This window comes from Hyalella azteca, unplaced genomic scaffold, assembly GCF_000764305.2.
Source record: "Hyalella azteca isolate HAZT.00-mixed unplaced genomic scaffold, Hazt_2.0.2 contig1316, whole genome shotgun sequence".
In the NCBI taxonomy this organism is placed as follows: domain Eukaryota; kingdom Metazoa; phylum Arthropoda; class Malacostraca; order Amphipoda; family Hyalellidae; genus Hyalella; species Hyalella azteca.
The window spans coordinates 9,105-29,281 of NW_025931637.1; the positions used below are offsets into that span (position 1 = coordinate 9,105).

Genomic DNA, 20,177 nt, shown 5'->3' on the forward strand with positions numbered 1-20,177 from the left:
CTTCTGGCACCTTACAAATAGCATATGGAATTTTTTTGAAGATGCCATTCGATAGCCCTTGCAAAGAGCTATAAAATGAGCCTAAACCTGTTTATGAAATGTTTCATGGTAAGAAGTTATTAACAAAAAACGCCCAAAACCGTCCTGAGTACCCCCGGTTGACGGTACCAGCAGCTATTTGACTGGTGTCTTGTAAAGATACAGACTTGTTTTAATGTATACATTTAATGTTGCATCAACCTTCAGCATTATAATTTTTGTCTTTTTCAAGATGTCATCTGATAAGGGAACCAGTCCTTTATCTACTAAATCCTCTAAAGTCAAAATATGTCACAATTATCAACATGGAAGCCAAATTGTGCGTGCTGTCCTATGTAGCAAAAATGAAATTCATGCTGCCATATTTGTCAAGGTGAGTGAAGTAAGGAATAAAATGTCAAGTCTGAGTCTAGCTTGATCATTTCAACTTGGTATATTATTTCTAATAAATAAAAGTGCTAAATTAATAGATGTTGATTGGAATTCTATTAATTTTTTTCAATATTGCTAATTTCTGGAAAAGTTTTGGAGTTTATTGCAGTAGAGCAGTTCTTTTCAGTGTATATATGCAACAAAAGTTGCTGAGTTAGTGTCTTCTGTATTTCTCCTATCAGTCATGGGATGTCCTTATGACTGCATCAAGGTGGCATGAAGTTTGTTGAAAAAATTAATCCATGTTATCTAAACAATTAGTTACATGTGTGATGTTGATTGATTGATTTTAATTCTTGAATACACAAAGGATTTTTGATAGATGTATGTTATGAAAGTAATATTTACAAGACTAAGATTAGAAACCCTCTTCCTCATACGTAATTTGTATGCTTTATATAGTATTAAATATGGTTTGTTTTCTTTTCTAGTTGAGCTGTGTCCATTTTGCCCATGCCTGTAATGAAGATGGCATTACAGCTTTACATATTGCAGCTGCCAAAGGATGGAATAAGGTAAGCAAATTATTATGAATTACGAGATTAATATCTTATATTTTTTCTCTTTTAACTTTTATTTGAAGCTTTTTCATCAGAGAAGTACCAATAAGTCAATCTATGCTTTGAAAAAAAATGTATCCTTAGTATTCTATGCAAAACATGCCTACTACTAAGTACTAAAATATACTAAGTACTAAACCATTAAAAATTTATTCATTTACAGTATACTGAAAATAATTATTAAAAAATCATTAAGTGATATGCTGAAAATCATTAGTAATTTCAGTATTTCCCTCTGTCAACATAAGTTTTAATTAAATTGTTATTGTTAAAAAAACCTTGGTTATGAAACATAGACATTACCCAGAAATTCATATTTATATATAGTACCGGTAGTATACTTGAATGAAATATTCACTTGATTGGGCAAAATCAGAATAACAATATTCTTGTTTAACTCTTTCTTGAGCTAGCAAAGAAATATGCATTAAACTGGCATTTCTGAAGCCACTACAAGAAATTATGGACAATTATGAAATGAAATAACTAATATGGTATGCATTTTTCAAAAATTTTGCACAATGTTGGAGTAAATTGCAAATGAAAATTCTATAAAAACTGGTCAATATAGTACTACAATAAATTGAAATTTTTAAAAGTTAATAAGTCATACGGGAGGACAAACCAGAGGACAAGCTGGGCTCTTTTGGGAGAAGATTTTAAGTGATCATGTTTGGTAACTTGACCACTAAAGTGTTACATTGTAGAGGTTGATTATTATCCCATTACACTTAAAATGGAATTTTTCCAAACAAACACTGAATTTACTGTATGAACCTGCAAGCAAAAGTGTCAGCAACAATTTTTAACAAACAATCCACGATTGAGTATAATCATTTCAACACACACTTGGTAGCACCATCATGCCTAAGTCCCAGTTGAGAAGAAGATGGTTAAATTGACTCAACAGTAGTGATATGAACAAGTAAACTTGAAAAGCTGATTACAGATATGATTGAAAATATGATTGAAAATCATATTCCTGACGCATCAATAATCAGATATGATTGAAAAGCTGATTACAGAAAAAAAGCTGATTACAGACTGCTTGCATGATAAGTTTTATTATTGCAAACTTTTGTTATTCCTGCTTTGAAATTCGGAATTTCTGTTCCTAAAAAATGTTTTCACCTATGAATACAGTGAAAAGAAAAGAAAATATGTCTGATATTAAAAATTCTAATACTAAACTGTTAATTTTTTAGATGTAAGTTGAATAATTCACTGGTTTTTCATAGATGGATTCAAATTCACTCAATAAATATCAAGGAAGCCAAGTGCAAGTCCTGTAGTTTTCAAAATATTAGTGATATTTATTTTATTAGACTAATTGTTACAGCTCTAATGAGTGCACAATACTGCAGATGTGTCGATGGCTGCTGCGCCATGGAGCCGACATTGATGCCAGGGATCAGGTCACTGGGTTCACCCCCCTGCACTTTGCAGCCATGTATGGCTGTGTTGAGACTATGATGCTTCTTGCAAAGGTACTCTATTACTCATTGAAGCACAAAATGTGCAGTTGTATAACATTATTTCATTTCAAAATGTCTATTTTTTTATTTTGAATTTCTTTCCAAACTCTGTGGTACTGCAATTTTACAAGTGCCATGAAATGCTTAATTTATATTATTAACCCTTTAGCGGGCAAGCATTGAAATATCCAGAAATTAAAATTTCAGAAACCATTTCAAGAAAGTAAGAAGTATTATACAATATATTTATTTCTATGAATTTTTGCAAATTTTGCCTATTGAAGGTTTAAATCGCACTTGAAGAATTCAATAAATGCGATCAGTACACAAAATTTTTCTTTATAATTAAATTTCAGTTTATGCAAACGAAAAATTAGAAAAGTAAACATTTAATTTAATTAAATTTAATCAAGTTGCCAAAATAAATAAATATATATATATTGCTACTTCCACCTTTTGAAGACAATGCGGAAAGATCGTCAGTTCCATTGTCCGAGTCAAAACCTGGTGACTCGGCAACCCTCGGCAGCTGGTGATGCTATAGATAGAACGATGGTCAGATAATTAGTGATTGACTGAGGCATTATAAGGATGCCTCAAAAACAAACAGGAAGCCGTGGTGAGGCTTTTTGTGACGCGATTTCAAGTGATCATATATGGTAACTTACCCGTGAAAGGGTTAAGTTCCTAGTTTCTTCAAGTACATTATTCCTTGAAGACTTTAGTTTTAATTGAACTCCTTAATGATTGATTTCTTCATTTAATTCTGGCATGCAAGTGGTAATAAAGTTTTCTATGATACTAGTAGCACTAAAATACTTAATGAATTATGTTCTATTTAATAAAAAAGGTTTGTTATTGGTTTTTATTGCTTCTTTGTATTTTATGCAGATATGATTTTCCAGCATTACCGGTACATAATTTTTATCTATGAAAATATGTGCTTTAGTTTGAAGCCTGGTAACTTGAATGTACTGGGCTGTTTGTGTGCATATTTACAATCAAATTAATTAGTTACAGAGGAAGAGATTTTGTAATTGAGGGTGAGAGGATTCAGGATAACAGGATTCAATGTGATAACAGGGTTATTTGTGATGATGCAATTACACGAGTTCTAAATCATACAGATTATATTTTAGAAGAAATGCTGGGTTGAGCATCTTGGATTTTTAAATTTTTTAGCTGCTCAGAATGTCAAGGATAATGACATAATGATTCCCTTAGTATAACATTCTGAAAATTACCTATTTAATTCAATGTGTTTTCTTATGGATGGTGTGCAAACTGTTGTTTTTGGTACATGATTATTGGCATGCAGCCAATTATTTTTACATTAGAGCTGCCTCACTTTTATTCACTAGTAATGGAACTAAGATTAAGTTGTGAATTTGTCTCTGCAGGCTGGGGGAAGCTATCGAAGTTTGTCAGATTCAAAAAAAGATGCAATGAGCTTGCTGTATGAAAACTACAGGATTTTTGGCAAAGACAGACTCCATAGTGCATCTTATGTCTATGATCTATACTTTACTCACTTCACATCTCTGGCTAAACTAAAATTGGGTAAGTGATGCTGTATGATGCTTTTGGGGCATGAACTATATTTAAAATCAAATAGATTTATACGAGGTATTTATGTTCCTTATGATCTGCTTTTTGCTTCTAACTATTGTGACTAAATATTTATATAATATTATAAATACCTATGTAAATAATGAAATACATGTGTATATATGTAATGAAGTATCTATTCTCAATAATACAACTAAAATTGTGAATTAGCTTGAAGTGCTCTGCATTACAGGCAAGCTACAACTGCTGTGTGATGAGCAAGGGAAGGATAAGCGAGCTGTGTTTAGTGTCCAGATGAACTGTGCCAACCCTTCCAACGTTGAACCATATTTGATTAGTGAAGGCGACAGCAGTGATGATTGTCACAGCACTGATGAAGAGGTGCAGTATATTATTTAACTTATTCAATCATTGTTAGTAATCTTTGTGAGTTGAGGCTATTGGTACTCTGACAATGTTGAGAACAGATTTGTGAACTGTTAAATAAATTAATCACATGAGCACAGGATCTCCTAATTCCTTTTGCAAAGTAACGCCATTATTAATGAAATAGTAACAATTTTTGACACTATTTGCAATAACATACCTATATTAATTAGGGTTACTAAAATAGCTATTTATTAGTGATTAAGTTTCTGCCATTCGGAAATAAAATGTTGATGATTTTCAAAATAGATTCAAAATATCTTCAATCTCAAAATTATTTTCCTTCTCTATTGGGCACATAATTTCGTGAATGAAACTTACCTTTTAGTCTATTGGACTGCATCAAGAGGGGGTATTTCTATTTTTAAAATGCATTAATTTTTTACCATATGGTATTTCCCCATACAAGTTGTCTTGATAAAAAAACTGTTATCATTATTCACAGGACATTCCTGCAGCTGCTGTCTTTGATTTTCCTCCAACAAAAGAGAGGCCCATGGATGACGTATCTTCACTTTATGTCTTCGGACAAAATCAGAACTACAACTTGGGACTCGTAAGTGAGACGCTTAGCCTCTACAGTGTTGTCTACCCTTGTCAATGCTGCCTACCCTTGTCAATGCTGCCTACCCTTTTCAATGCTGCCTACCCTTGTCAATGCTGCCTACCCTTTTCAATGCTGCCTACCCTTGTCAATGCTGCCTACCCTTTTCAATGCTGCCTACCCTTGTCAATGCTGCCTACCCTTTTCAATGCTGCCTACCCTTGTCAATGCTGCCTACCCTTTTCAATGCTGCCTACCCTTGTCAATGCTGCCTACCCTTTTCAATGCTGCCTACCCTTGTCAATGCTGCCTACCCTTTTCAATGCTGCCTACCCTTTTCAATGCTGCTTATTCTTTTCAATGCTGCTTATCCTTTTCAATGCTGCTTATCCTTTTCGATGCTGCTTATCAATCACAATGCTACTTATCCTTTTTTATGGTGCTGCCTATCCTTTACAATGCTGCTCATCTTTTACAGCGTCACCTGTTTTTTTACAATGTTGCTTATCCTTCACGGTGTTATTGGTCCATTGTGAGATCGTTGACCAGCAACAAAGCAACCGTTCGAGTATCTAGTGCTGTAAGCTTAGTAATTGTTAATCAAAAGATTCCTTCTGCTATGTTAGAGGTAATTTTATGTGATGGCATGAGATCATCAGATGGGTGGTTAAATTAATACTGATTTATTGTCCTACATTTCCGACTGACTCAATGGTAAATATATGAACGAAATGGTAACCTCTTGGTTTTATTTCAATATGAAGGAAAAATAAGTGGTAATCACAATAACTATGAGGCATTGTTGACAAGTTTTGAAGTTTTCAAATGAAGTTTGTATGTTGAAATGAAAATCTGTTTTCTTTTTTGGTACCTTGTGGGGCAATCAAAAATATATATTTATAATACTTATTTTTTATTAAACGGTAATCATGTAAATGAAGTTGCTCATTCAAATTACAAGAAAAGAATGCTTGTCCATTCTGGATATTATTGAACTTTAAAAATGTACCTATAAACATTTAGAAAATATCAAATATTTTAAAGTAATTATGGTTGTTTTTTTCCTGTAAATTATTAGTTTGAAAATATAATTGATGTGTAAATTATTAGTTTGAATATATAATATTTACCTAATATATACTCGTATATTCTTATAATATATACTCGTATATTATATATATATAAGGAATTGATACTGACGACAAGCTTTATACCAGGGCACGACTAGAGTGGTCTCACGACCCACGCAGCTGGAGCGGTTCACGCGGGACCAGGCGGTGTGCGAGGTGCGGTTCAGCAGGTACCACACGCTGTACCTCACCGCTGCTGGTACCGTCAGGGCGTCGGGACATGGCGTCGGTGGCAGGTATCTCGTTGCTCTGTTTCATTCCGAGTATAAAGTGTATTTCCTTTGGTATATTCCACTATTTCTATGTTCATCGATAGCTACTCATTCCATGTTGTTCAACAATACGAATTAAAACATCGGAACTTTTATGTGGCAAATGATTTTTGGGATTACAGGATGCATATATTATGGAATACAACTAAGTTTTTTTTTCAAATAATACGAAAAAATACAAGATAAATAAAATATATTATATTAATATGAAATAAATATTATAATAATATAAGAAGATAATTCATGATGAGGTTCGTTGTAATATAACTAAGTATTTTTTTCAATTGTTAGAAGATAATTTATGATGAGGTTGGTTGTAACATAACTAAGTATTTTTTTCAATTACTTCATGATGAGGTTGGTTGTAACATAACTAAGTATTTTTTTCAATTACGAGAAGATAATTTATGATGAGGTTGGTTGTAACATAACTAAGTATTTTTTTCAATTACTTCATGATGAGGTTGGTTGTAACATAACTAAGTATTTTTTTCAATTACGAGAAGATAATTCATGACGAGGTTGGTTGACAGGCTCGGCACGGGCACTGAGGCGACATGCATGAGGCCAGAGGTGGTGGCGTTGCCCAGTGGCACGAAGGTCATCATGGTCGCTGCTGCCACCGACCACTCCCTCTTCCTCACCTCCACTGGCCACGTAATGCTCGCTTTTTCTCTATATTTGTAAAAATTAATGATGGTTTCATAGGCAAGCCTTAACTTACTCCTGCATTCGTGTTTGAACAGTTTTCTCCCTCAGATTCTTTTCAAGCAACAAAAGTTATTCAGGAAATCCTCCAAGCCTAATTATAATCTAACAACGGTATAGAAGTGCGTGTTACTAACCTAGTATTGAGTACAAGTCTGCCTGGAGAATAACAACGGTATAGAAGCGTGTTACTAACCTAGTATTGAGTGCAAGACTGACAGGAGAATATAACAATGGTATAGAAGCGTGTTACTAACCAAGTATTGAGTGAAAGACTGACAGGAGAATATAACAACGGTATAGAAGCGTGTTACTAACCAAATATTGAGTGAAAGACTGACAGGAGAATATAACAACGGTATAGAAGACATGTTGTTGACACTAAGAGCTACACTTAAGTTTTGTGTGATGCCGGCTGGCTATTGTGTTACTGAAGTATTTGTGTTCCTGAGTTGTTACAATCGCTGCAACGCTATTGCTCGTGCATACGAGTTATACTGAGTGTAATCAGTCGCCTGTGGACCGAGTGATTACTCTGGTTGCTGTCTTTCAGGTGTAAGCTCTGAACATTTACTTCTCTATCGCTGGGGTATGACCGAACACTAAACACCTACCACTCTGTTGCAGGTGTATGGCTGTGGACTGAACACCTACCACCAGCTTGGAGTGGACACTAAGATCGCGTCCAAGTGTGTCACCCCGAAGATGATAGCCTGGGACCCCGCATCTGCTAAACCCGCTCCGTAGGTGTCGCCCTATTGGCCCTTTTCTCAAATATTTCTTGTTAGACATGTCATGGCTGCAGCAATTTTAATAACACTTGGACCTGTTGTTGTTCGTTACGACGAAACTCGGGCAGACCGAGGGGGCGGGATGCGGAAGGGCGACCATGAAAGTTGAGGTGAGCAAATGATGGAGAAAGGCTAGGAAAACTGTAGCCTGGAGATGACGGTCCCACAGTGAGGAGACTTGTGGGGTCCTTAGGGAAAGAAGGGCTGGAGAAGAGGTTCTCGGTGAAGTGCAGGTGATCCCTGCAATCGGGACTAGCCGCGCTTTGGGTGTGCCTTACGCTCTACCAGGCACACTTTGAGCTCGTCATGACCGCTCACTTGTGCAACACTTGGCGTGTCTTTTACACGTGTATGTAGCAGGTGCCATCAAACACAGTTAAATTGTTTAACTATTTAGTATTTATAAGAACAGTGACATTATTAAGTCATAAAAATTTCGGTATTCTAATGATGAAGGAAAAATCGAGAAAATTTTAAAAAATATACATTTTCGTGTCTCATGACCTCACTTTAATACAGCAAGTACCAAGGTGTGCAGGGCGTGGCCTGCGCCAGGTACCACATTCATTAGTCCCGTCCCCGCAGGAGTGGCAGCAAGTACCAAGGTGTACAGGGCGTGGCCTGCGCCAGGTACCACTCGGTGCTGTGGACGACGTGCGAGTTGTACACGTGGGGCACGAACGTCGGCCAGCTCGGTCACCTCGACCACGTCGTACCCACGCCCAGGCTCGTCAAGTCCTGTTCCTCCCTCAACAAGACCTCGGGCATTTACAAGGTGCCTTCTGCAGGTTTAGCTTCCTATACACAAGTATTCTCATAAAATTATATGTTGTAAGTTCTTTAGCAGCTTCTTGAACCAATGCTGACTTTGAGTATCTCGATTTTTCAGAAAATTATATTTCTTTGATATTGGTATTTAAACTTTTATCACCTGATCTTTCTGCGCTTGCATATAAAACAGATTTTGTGATTTAAATACTTGAAAAAATTCGGAAATTTGAGTTTTTCCCCTTTAATAAAGTGAGATGGAATGAATACCATTCTATCATAAGCTACGCAAATAACAGTGAGAAATTAAATGGATGTTCATTTCATGAACTATAGCATTATTAATATTTATATTTGGTCAGGTGTGCGTGAGCAACGTGTGCACGGTGGTGGCGATGCTCGAAGGCTTCCTCATAGTCTTCTACGGGAACAAATACTCGATCATCTCCAGCCGCTTGTCACGCGGCGTGGAGGCAATCCTGAGCATATCGTGTATGGGAGGAGTGCTGAGTAATGTAGCTAAGAACCCCATGTTTGCCGCACACAACCACACCAGTCACATCAAGCCTGGCATGGATGAGCAACTTGTCATCAGTGAATCATCTGAAATTATCAACGGACTTTTGCCAGAGAAACTCAGCTCTAAGTCTTTGTTATCGCAAGTGGAATGCAACGAAGACGATCTTGTGATTTTCTACTTGACAGCCGGCAATTTGGGGTACTTGTGGTCAGCTCAACGCCAGTCGTCGCGCCCGATGTGTTTAGAGAGATACAAGATAGTTGACATCTTCGCCACGCCTTCTGCCTTGCTCGCAATCTCTCACACCGGTGAACTCCTCAGAATGAAGGTTTATGCAAACCAAGAGCGTAATTCTAACCTTACGGTCACGTGGTGTGTACTCGCACATCTACACAGAACCAAGAGAATTTTTGCTGATCCTAACGGACAAAATTTCGCCGTGTTGTGTCAAGACGCCTTCCCTAAACTATTTCTGGACGACGAATGGTGCCAGTCGCTGGTCAATGATATGACGTCGCTGCATACTACGTTGTCCTTGGAAGAGTCCTTTTGTGACGTCATTCTCGAATGCGATGGCGAAAAGTTTCCAGTGCACAAAATGGTCCTTGCGGCAAAGTCCTTATTTTTCAGGAAGCTTTTTTCGCCTTCGAGCGCCAATCAAGAAGAGCTCTCAGTTCCTGAAAATGGTCATCATGTGCAAGGCCGATGCGATTGTGGGCTTTCTCGCGGCTTTTATCATCATATCAATGAAGAAACGAAAGAATCTACTGCCTGTTATTCAACTGAAGATGACACATTTAACTTTAGCTCTTTTGGGAAGAATGCACCTGATGCTTCCTTCAAGCAGGAGCCTAGTCCCACTGGAGAAAGCTTCACGCCTGATGGAGAAGTTCCCTCTGTGGACCTGACTTCTCTTGTAACTAAAGATGCTCTTCGCGAACTCATCTCGTTCTTCTATACGGGCAAATGCAAACGCGTCAGCTACCATGACATTTGCTCTAACGCCGGGAACTCCGAGCGTCACCTTATCGAAACGTCGAAACATAAGAAAAAACGAAATACTATACGATACACGTGGATATATGAAGACGAAGAGTCCATTGAAAAACACGAGAAATTTTCCTCGACCAAGGAATTGCAGCAGTACGTCGCACTCCTCCTGAAGGCCACAAAGGAACTGGAAGTGGAGGATTTCCCCGCAGACTGCAAGGAGGAATGCGACCTAAAGCTGTGAGTAGATGATCACAGCAGAGCTTCCTTTACCTAGCATGACTATTGAACTTAGCTTACAATTCATCATTATCATTATTGCAACTCATAAACGTTATCATTAGTTCAGCCCACATATGTCATTACAAGTTCCACCTCTCCGTCAAAACTTGACGATTGCTCCGCGTTGAACTACCACCCCGCCATCACCCTAGTTCCACACAAACTTTAGCTCCATTGCGTCATCAACGCTTGTAGACCTCGCTATGAGATTTCACCGAATCATCACCACCAGTTCCATCCCATCCCATCAACACGCCCTCACGACCGTCCCTTCCTCACGCCCTCACAACCCCCCCCACTCAGCCCACGGTACACCGCAGGTACCTGACCGTGGACGTCTCCCCCGACGTGCAGTTCACGGCAGAGGACGGCTCGCTGGGGCCACGGGCGCATCGCTTCATCCTGAGCGCGCGCGTGCCCTTCTTCTCTGCGCTCTTCTCTGCTCGCTGGGCCCTGGTCTGTTCTTAAACTTGACACTTGCTTGCGTCAAAACCCTTCAACTAAAAAAAAACTAGACTGAATTTATCATATATGTTTACATCAATATCTGGAAACGTTATAAAACAGCCCATTGAGTAGATGCATTTCATCTCCTCTGCTCGCTGGGCCCAGGTTTGTTCATAAACTTGGCATTTGCTTGCATCAAAATACTCCAACTATGAAAAAGCTAGGCCTGAATTTTTCATGTATATTCACATCATTTTCTGGAAACGTTATAAAACAGCCGATTGAGTATGTGCAATTCATGTTCTCTGCATGCTGGACCCAATATTATTTAAAAAATTGATTTATTTTTTGGATGAAGACCATACGTACGTACGTCTAATTTGGATGAAGACCATACGTACGTACGTCTAGACCATACGTACGTACGTAACGTCTGAGCCATACGTACATAGGTTACGTCTTGTTTATCTATATTCAAGGTTTATTCATGTTTTAACCCTCTACCGCCTGACATGAGTAATCGGAGCAATATTGTCACAAGCCTATCCAAAAAGGATACGTTCTAGTGAACGCAAAATGACTTGCACTGATGGTTGCCGCCACGTACGACAACTTTAAAATGTTCTCTGTTGCGTACAAACGTCCTTAAGTTGCTACACTCAATAGTTTACGTATAATTTAAGTTGAAAGTTATGTTCCCGGAGAAAGACATACGGCGGTAGAGGGTTAAAACAGAGTTGCCAAATGTATAGTGAGGCCAACCGGGGATCCACAATGCTTGGGGATTTTACCTCGGTCTGACATATTTTTAGCGGTACGATTATGAGATATTACAAAAACGAGGAGGGAAAGCAAATTTCATTTTTTTTCTAGATTTTAGTGGTTATATTGAGAAAAGATTTCCTTCAATCTAAGAAATGGAAGTCGTTGGAGTTTTATGTTAAATGTTGTTTTTAGCAGGCTTTTCTCTCATTAAGAGACCTGTTTAAAAAAAGCTATGGAATTTGGCATGACGAGATTCTCGGAGCTCGGCAAATATCTTTCCCAGCAGCCTTTGGTTGAGTGGCTCGCTGCTTCTGTACGGCTCTAAACTGGATGCTGATATCCGCTCAGTTAATTGCAGACGGAAATCAAGTTTTATACGAATTTATTCAAAAAAAAATTCCTATTAGTCAGCAAGAAATGTGGCGTAAAGTTTAAATTCCAAGATAGTCTATACTACCTTAATAGTAGTATTTAATCTTTTCTGAAATGGTAAAGGGAGTAAAGATGATGTTTTAGGTATATATATTTTTTTTGTTGATCTCCAATGCGCAGAATGCGTGCACCGCAGATGGCCTACAGTTGGTGCAGTCTCCTCACTGCCACAGCACTGCCTTCCTACTGCTGCTGCAGTATTGCTACACCGACCACTTCTGCTACTGCTGCCTTACGCTGCCACTCGTAAGCTCACTGATTTCTCTTATCCTCTACGTATTCCTACTGAAATAAAACAATTTTCACGAGACAGCGATGCTTGCACGCACAGTTTGCGCTCATGAGGCTCAGGTTCTGTTTCTGGTTTTGTTAGATGCTCTGAAGGCGACACCAGCGTGGCCGTGGGCGAAACGAAGAAATTTCATCACATGATGAAATTAATTGGTTCTATTCAAGCATTTTCTGTATTATGTTTGAGCTGATATTCTTATTTATTCTATTATTGTCTTAACTATTCGTGCATGGTAATGACTTAACTTCTATTATAATATTTCATTGGGTTTAATAGGGTATAGATTTAGCCGTTCACTTCTTAACTTTCTCAACCTTCCTATTTCAAGTATCTGGCCAGCAGATTATAACGGTAGCACGTAATGTAATTCTTGTTCGCATTTAATCCATTGATATTCATGACAGGTCATGGATTTGCTGGTACTAACAGACGAACTATTGGCTAAGGATGCCCAGGAGCTGGCAGAGAAACGTGCCGTGGATTATATTGACCGACGCAACCTGCTGCTTCTTTACCAGTTCTCTACGCGCTACAACTTCACGATCCTGAAGCAACACGTCCTCTTTTTCGCTTACTTTGAGACTCCCTTCTTGCTTGAGTCCAGGTAAAATAACTTCCCTTGTAACTTGAGTATTTGTCAAGATTTTTAGGCATCTCAATAAGTTTTTCAATGCGTCGAGACAAATATTGATCTTGAGAGTACTTTTATCTCGCTAATAGGATTTTCGTTCGAATTTTTCAAATCTGGAAAAGTGTTGATAATTATATAGGGAACTTTGCGATAAAAATCACTGACGAATTAAATGTGGTTATTTTGCAAGTGACTAACTCAGCAACAAAACAAAGCTTATTAATTTCAACCCTCTCAGATATCTGGACATCAAGAAGAGCCGCTATCTAGCTAGCAGACTCAGCCATCAGAAAACATATTTAGAGAATTCAATTCACATTAGAAAGCAGACTAACACACTCAATTACTAGAATTCCGATTTCGATCGTGTCTTGAAAATATTACTAGAATTCCAGTTTCGAATGTGTCTAGAAAATAGCATCACCTTCATTATTATCATCGTTCGTTGAGAACACTCGTCAGGTTCATCATCACCACACTACACGCTCACTCTTAACGCCCTAAACTCCATTTCGGATTTCACATTCCAAGATGATCGATGTCAATCAACTCAGAACTAACTCTGGTAATCTGGTATGCATCTCACGACATTATTACTCGGGGTGTAGCCATCATCTCCCCACTCTCTGACCATCTACACCATTCAAAACATTGTACTTGGAATCTCTCGTGACAACACGCGAACGACACGTTCACAGCACACTCAAAGACGAACAAAATTACTCCTCGTAACAGAACACAAAATGTGAATACACCCAAGATTGCGCTTTTGTATTACATAACCCTCTAAATACTTACTATTGCTTCAAAACCTCGCTCGTACTCTCAGGCAAAAAGTTGATGTTTCGCAGACAGTTCTTCGCACACTTAACACACGGCACACCACAAGCCCGGCACATCCCACAAATTGTGTCCACACAAAGCAAACTGTTGTCCCACACTGTGACACAAAAATTCTGTGTGACAAACTTTTGTCTCACAGCCTCTTAGTCAGACGGAACCTTATGTAGAGCAGCGACGGCGGATGAAAATTCTTGATGATGTATGAATAATATTTTTACTTTGGTCAAAAATTTCCATAATGATGCAGTTTTTTTGCACAGGTTCTTCGAGAATTTGCGACCAAAAGATCTCGCCCAGATCAGTGCAATGAACAAGTACAAAGCTAGCGAGAAATATTCGCATGATTGGCAAAAATCAAGAGAATATTACAAGCTTCGAAGGCGATCTTCAGACTTCATCAGCCATCCATTAGTCTACGAATTACCGTGCGTTCCAGATACCTCGAACTCGAACGCCCATTTTGTGTTCTCGGTACCAAAGAGAGATTTTAACAACGGAATTGATCTTTGGGAATATATTTACACGTCGCTGGGATGCTCCTATGATGAACAGTGCGACCAACCACATCATCGTGACGGAGATCCCATGCAGTACCTGGAGAACGAGGAGCCTCAGGTGTTCCTAGAACTCCAGATGTACGAAGAAGAATTGCGTCAGGAACTTGAACGCAAGGACTTCAAGTTTCAAGGTTAGCTTTATTCAAAAATGCATGGGTCATAATTTTATTTTAATCGTATAAGTATGGAAGTCATATTTGAATGTATTTGAATCTCCATTGTTTAGCAGTGTATACAAAATTATTTGACTGCAAAATTATTTCGAACAACGTTTATCGATATATAGGGGTTAGACAAAATAAGGGAAAGAACTAAGAAATCCACAAAATATATTTTAGTATGGTGTAGGTCCACCGTTTGCAAGCCTCAATCCTCCTAGTCCTAGGTATTGATTAATACGAATTGTGAATTGTTTCCAAAGAAATTTTAACCCATTTTTCAGCTAAAACTCCTTCCAGCTCTTTTACAAACGATGACGGCGGGAATCGACTTCTGACTTTCATTTCTAAAATCGACCATAAATGCTAGATAATATTCAGGTCTGGTGATTGTGGTGGCCAAATGAGATGCTCAACTTCATTAGAATGTTCCTCGAGCCATTTTTTAATGATTCCAGCTGTATTGTTCGAGGCATTATCATCAAGATTGAAAGACGGCGTTCCCCTCCGGAAACCGTGCTTGAACCCTTGGATGAACTTGGTCCTCTAAATTCCTAAATAGTCACGGCTGTTATAGAAAAGTCTCTGGCGCCCCAGATTTCCAAGAAATAGCACACCAGATCATCACAGATCCCCCGTCATGTTTTACGGTTGGGAGGAGGCAGTCGGGATTAAATCATAATAAGTCTTTTGGTTGTCTCCAAACGTAAACTCGACCACAGGTTGGAAAAAGTGTAAGCGATGATTCGTCAGAGAAAATCACATTTTTCCACAGCTCGAGGGACCAATTCTGGAGATCTTTACACCACTAACGCTTCGAAGCATTTGCATTTGAAACCAGAGGTAATTGCAGCTCTTTCATAGAATCCAGACCTGTGCCGCTCTCGGCGGACAGTCTTTATGGAAACTGGGTTCTGAAAGTGTCCATTGAGGTCTGCAGTAATTTTAACAGCGAAGGTCTTTTGATTGTCCCTCACAATTCGACTTAGGTAACGACGGTCTCTCTGAGACAACTTCGACTTTCGGCCAGACCTGTGCTTTGCTGAGGACATTTTTCTTCTGTTTCAAAAGCAGTCATTACATCTGAGACAGTAGCTCTAGAAACGTCAAGCATTCGGGAAGTTTCTGTCGCACTAGCACCTGCCATACGGGCACAAACAATTTGGCCTCATTGAAAGTCAGAGAGGTATGAGATCTATAGGTTAGTTTATAGACACAAAAATTATTAAAAAAAAATCTGTGCAAGGATAAAATAATAAGCAGCAACAATAAAGGATAAAACAAAAGTATATCACGTTTTCATTGATGATAACATGTTCAAATTGTCAGGCGTTTCCCTTATTTTGTCCAACCCCTGTATATAGAATTTTTTGTCCATATGCTATGTATCAAGAGTGAAATTCATGTCTCAACGTGGTTAAGTACGTTTGCATTCAATTCGCTATGTATGCAAAATCATTTATTTTGTCTTGCATAAATGGTCGTTATATGGCGCAAATATAATGTCTTTTTTACCAAACTTGCCCAATGTACCTGAGCGAAATTTAATTATTATAGAACTGAATGGTATTAAATTTGTATGCTCAATGCATGCATTTTCTGCCACCAGATCACCCGAGCGTTGCCCGCAAGTGCCACAAGTACCGCTGTGCGCCGCCTCGGAAACTTCGTCGAGGTTCCCGCAGCTCCTCAGAGTCTGACGGCGGCCGAAGCTCCAGCGACGCCAGCGATGAGTTCGACTTCAATGGACTTGTCGATAAAGAAGTTGATGCCTCAGACGGTGCGTGGAAGTTATTGTCATTGATGCATATTGTATTTTTCTGCTGCACTGGATCAATTTATTGTGTATTTTTTTCCACACCGAGACATCGCCGTAGTTCATCGGAGGTATTACTGATATAAAGAATCATTAGCCTGTCAGGCTTATAACTACTTTTTTGAGGATCATCATGTCTGTGATTTCAAATCTTAATTTTATTCTTCAGACGATGAAGACAGCAGCACGTGGCATGTAGTAGCACGACGTAAAGAAGCTGTTTACGATAGCATTCAGCACTCGCAACCTCCGCCACCAACGAACAGCAAAATCGACCAGAAGTGGAAAAACAAAAATTCAACAGCGCCGTCACGTTCCGTCACAGCGAGCAAACCCACTCCAATTGCCAATCCTGCTCCACTTTCTCCACCAGCTGCTGGCCCTTCTTCACTCAGTCAAACTCACCCTTCTCCACTCAGTCAAACTCACCCTTCTCCACTCAGTAATACTCAAAAACTTGCCCCAAAGCAAGATGTCGTTGAAGCTGCTGCTTCTTCGTCTGGAGACCTCAGTGGATTTCAGCCGAGAACTCCAGAGCTTCGCTGCAATTTAGATGGCCAGGCTTGCGTGCTGGGATCGCCAGACACGAGTTCCTCGTCAGTCTCCCCTGCCGGGCCAGACTTTCCTTCCCTGGCGGAGTCCGTGACCGCGGCCAAGCAGCAGCAGCAGGCAGCTAAAGCTGCGAGTGCTAAGTGGGTGCTACAATTAGAACTTCTCGTTTTCAGTTTTTTTTTCTGTCTCTATTTTCTTCAGGTGAATTGTTGTCCTTGTATGGGAGCTAAATAATACTTGATCGATTAGTTCGTCTCTTCTATAGTTGGCATTCATACCATATGTATAAATTATTTTGAATTGGGAAACTCTAACAATTCTTTCTAAAATTGTTCATAACTATTGTAATCGTATAAATGTGATAACATTTGCATTCTATTCTATGGCAGGTTTTTCTTTACATTTTATTTTATTGGGACCAGATTTAACATTTCTGCTGTATCTCGTGCAGAACTTCATCTCCTTTCGTGCGGATGTCGCAGAAGCAGCGCAAACAGCGTCAACGAGAAGAACAGGAAGCGAGCGCGTCTGCTGCTCCTGCAGCTGCCACGCCAGCAGCAGCTGTCAGCCCTAAAACTGCTACTCCTGCCTGGGGTAAGAGCAGCGTTGTAGTTTGGTCCCTGTTGTTGTTGTTACTGCGTTTGGTCACTGTTGTTGTTGTTACAGCGTTTGGTCACTGTTGTTGTTGTTACTGCGTTTGGTCCCTGTTGTTGTTGTTACTGCGTTTGGTCCCTGTTGTTGTTGTTACTGCGTTTGGTCCCTGTTGTTGTTGTTACTGCGTTTGGTCACTGTTGTTGTTTTTATTGTTGTTGTTATTACTGCGGCTGCTATGATACCTCACCGTACCTACCATGATATGGGACGATCATCGATTTTGTTGAAAACGCTGATAAAACATAATTTGCGCCAAATAATTTGCTAGTTTAAAACTAATACGTTTCATTTTGTATCTGTATCTCATTAAATGAATTAAGTTTATAAAGCTTACGCTTGTTTTCGGTACAGGTCAAGCGCAGCTCTCCGCCGGATCACCGCCCTGCTGCTCTGCTCAGGAACAGCAGCAGGAGTCACAGTTCCCGTCCTTTGCAAGGTATCGTCAGCAACAAGTGATTTGATAAATCAAAAATAATGTAAAAATCCGCCCTAACGAAGAATATTTTCCATCAAGATAAACACTGGTAAAAGTCGATTCTTTGCACTTTCGAAAATTAAGGTACTTGCTCTCTGTTGTCAGTTAGCATCCTGATAATATTTACCTTATATGTGGCAATACCACATTACACACATAACCAAATCACTCATCCTTAGACCAAAAAAAGAACGAATGACGTTTATGCTTGGAAACCAAGTTTTTCGCTATTTTTACCCTCCTATGAATTTAAGGGACAATAACATTTGTAGAGAAGTTTATCCAGATTAATTGGCAATGAATTTCATTCATAATCATGAGGTCCATCTTGATTTTCATTGTTAATGCGTAGGCCGAGTAACGAAATCATAGTTTCCTTTGTACCCATTTTTTGCGCTCGATTTTAAAGTAGAATTTAGAGCTTTTCAGGCCTATTCCATTTTTTTCGTCTCTGCGAGTAAAACCTCGGTCAATGTTTCCCCAAGACAAAGAACTAACCCTTTGTCTACTTCGGTAACTCTTTACTAAACCAGAGAGTACAAATATCATCAAAGACGGTTTAAGTGGTCGTAATCAGCAATCATTTTGCATTGCCCAAATCCCGTGTTTCAATGTAATTTATCTTTGAGGCCGCATTGAAATGATTCTCATTTTAACAAAAATCGTCAACAATCATTTTTTTGGTCACCATTACAATAGCAATCGATATTTCTTTAACGTTATTGCATTACTTTCTGTGGACAGCGGTCGCACACGGCGTTCGTCGCAGCGAACGCTCTCAGGCAGCAGCGGTGGCTCAGACTTGTCCGTCGGCACTCCGAGCACGAGCGAGAATCTCTCAACGATCATGCGACGCGAGAAGAACATGCGCGCCAACTACGTCAAAAGCCAGAAGAAATCTCTGGAACATATTCAGGTAAGATGCTCTATATTAACAGAGTTATATAGAAAATGACTTATTTTCATCATAACTTTTCTTATTCTTGATTGTGCCGAACTGGAAGACTTTAATGCGTGTACACTGTACAGTGAGCGCAGCGCGACCTAAACGCTTTATGGTCAATCTAGAGTTTATGGAGGAATCTTAACTAGATAATTAGATAGTTTATTCTGTAAAGAATTGGTTCATCCCAGGTAAAGAATGATAGATTCTTAATATCCTTGTCACTTTTCACTTAATAATAGCCATAACTTGCCACTTCTCAGATGGAGGAGCGAGCAATAGTGGAGCTGGAGCAACATTACCGCTCGCTTGCCGGCCCCAGAGACACCGTCACGGTGACCAGGCTGAGCTCGGCCCTCGTGGCTCAGCCTCAATGGACAGAACGGCATCGACCTCGTGACTTGCTCTCGTCTGTGATATTAAACAATTCTAACTCTTGAAAAGGATACTCACTGCTTATTAATAATCCGCCAACGCATTGCTTATCGTTTATCCCTTACTCGTGTTGGTTGTTTCGTCATTCAATTTTTTTCTTATAATATTTGTTTTTAATGATTGGTTTCTCTAGGCGTATGCGAGTATTCATTCATATTTCAGAGAAAATATACCTATAGGTAGAGTGCCATCAGATTGTTTTTTCTTTCGCTTCGGGTAACAAGTTCTGCTCTTGCGTAAGTGACAGGAGCTTTTCGTTCAAGTATATAACTTTTTGGAAGCAGATTGGCGTCGGTCTGTCGAGTTACGCAAATACATCGCACAATATCGCGGAGACTAAAACAATAAGCTCTACTAATAGATGACTGCGTATGGATGACTTCTTTGATAATTCGGTTTCAATATAACACTTTTAGGAACGTCCCTGCTTTGCAGTATTGATCTGCTTTAGTAATGCGAGTTGAGGTAAACATTTTGTTATTATTGGCAATTCAAGTTCTTTTGATGCATACCTTTTCTTTGTAAAACCAATGTGATAACATATCAACCCGCATTGGCTGATCGCTGATCGGCTAGAAGTAAACTGCTCATATACAAGAATATTTATCCCATAGCATTTTCTTATCCTCGCGATGTAAGTAATTTATTATAGCCATGCAAAGGATGTCAAA

At 39.1% G+C, this 20,177-nt stretch overlaps 1 protein-coding gene across 1 annotated transcript; it reads left to right on the top strand.

Annotated features, from left to right (window-relative positions):
- Positions 1–269: 269 nt before the first annotated feature.
- LOC108682849 lies at positions 270–20,115 on the top strand. Its single transcript, XM_018172094.1, has 21 exons — positions 270–412; positions 903–986; positions 2,396–2,518; positions 3,907–4,066; positions 4,308–4,456; positions 4,947–5,057; positions 6,263–6,411; positions 6,981–7,104; positions 7,783–7,898; positions 8,532–8,721; positions 9,077–10,464; positions 10,827–10,962; positions 12,271–12,396; positions 12,847–13,046; positions 14,177–14,604; positions 16,241–16,411; positions 16,617–17,139; positions 17,451–17,593; positions 18,005–18,089; positions 18,873–19,044; positions 19,335–20,115. Exons 1-21 carry the CDS (start codon positions 272–274, stop codon positions 19,509–19,511), a joined length of 4,896 nt encoding a protein of 1,631 aa, XP_018027583.1. The 5' UTR covers positions 270–271; the 3' UTR covers positions 19,512–20,115.
- The last annotated feature ends 62 nt before the right edge of the window (positions 20,116–20,177 follow it).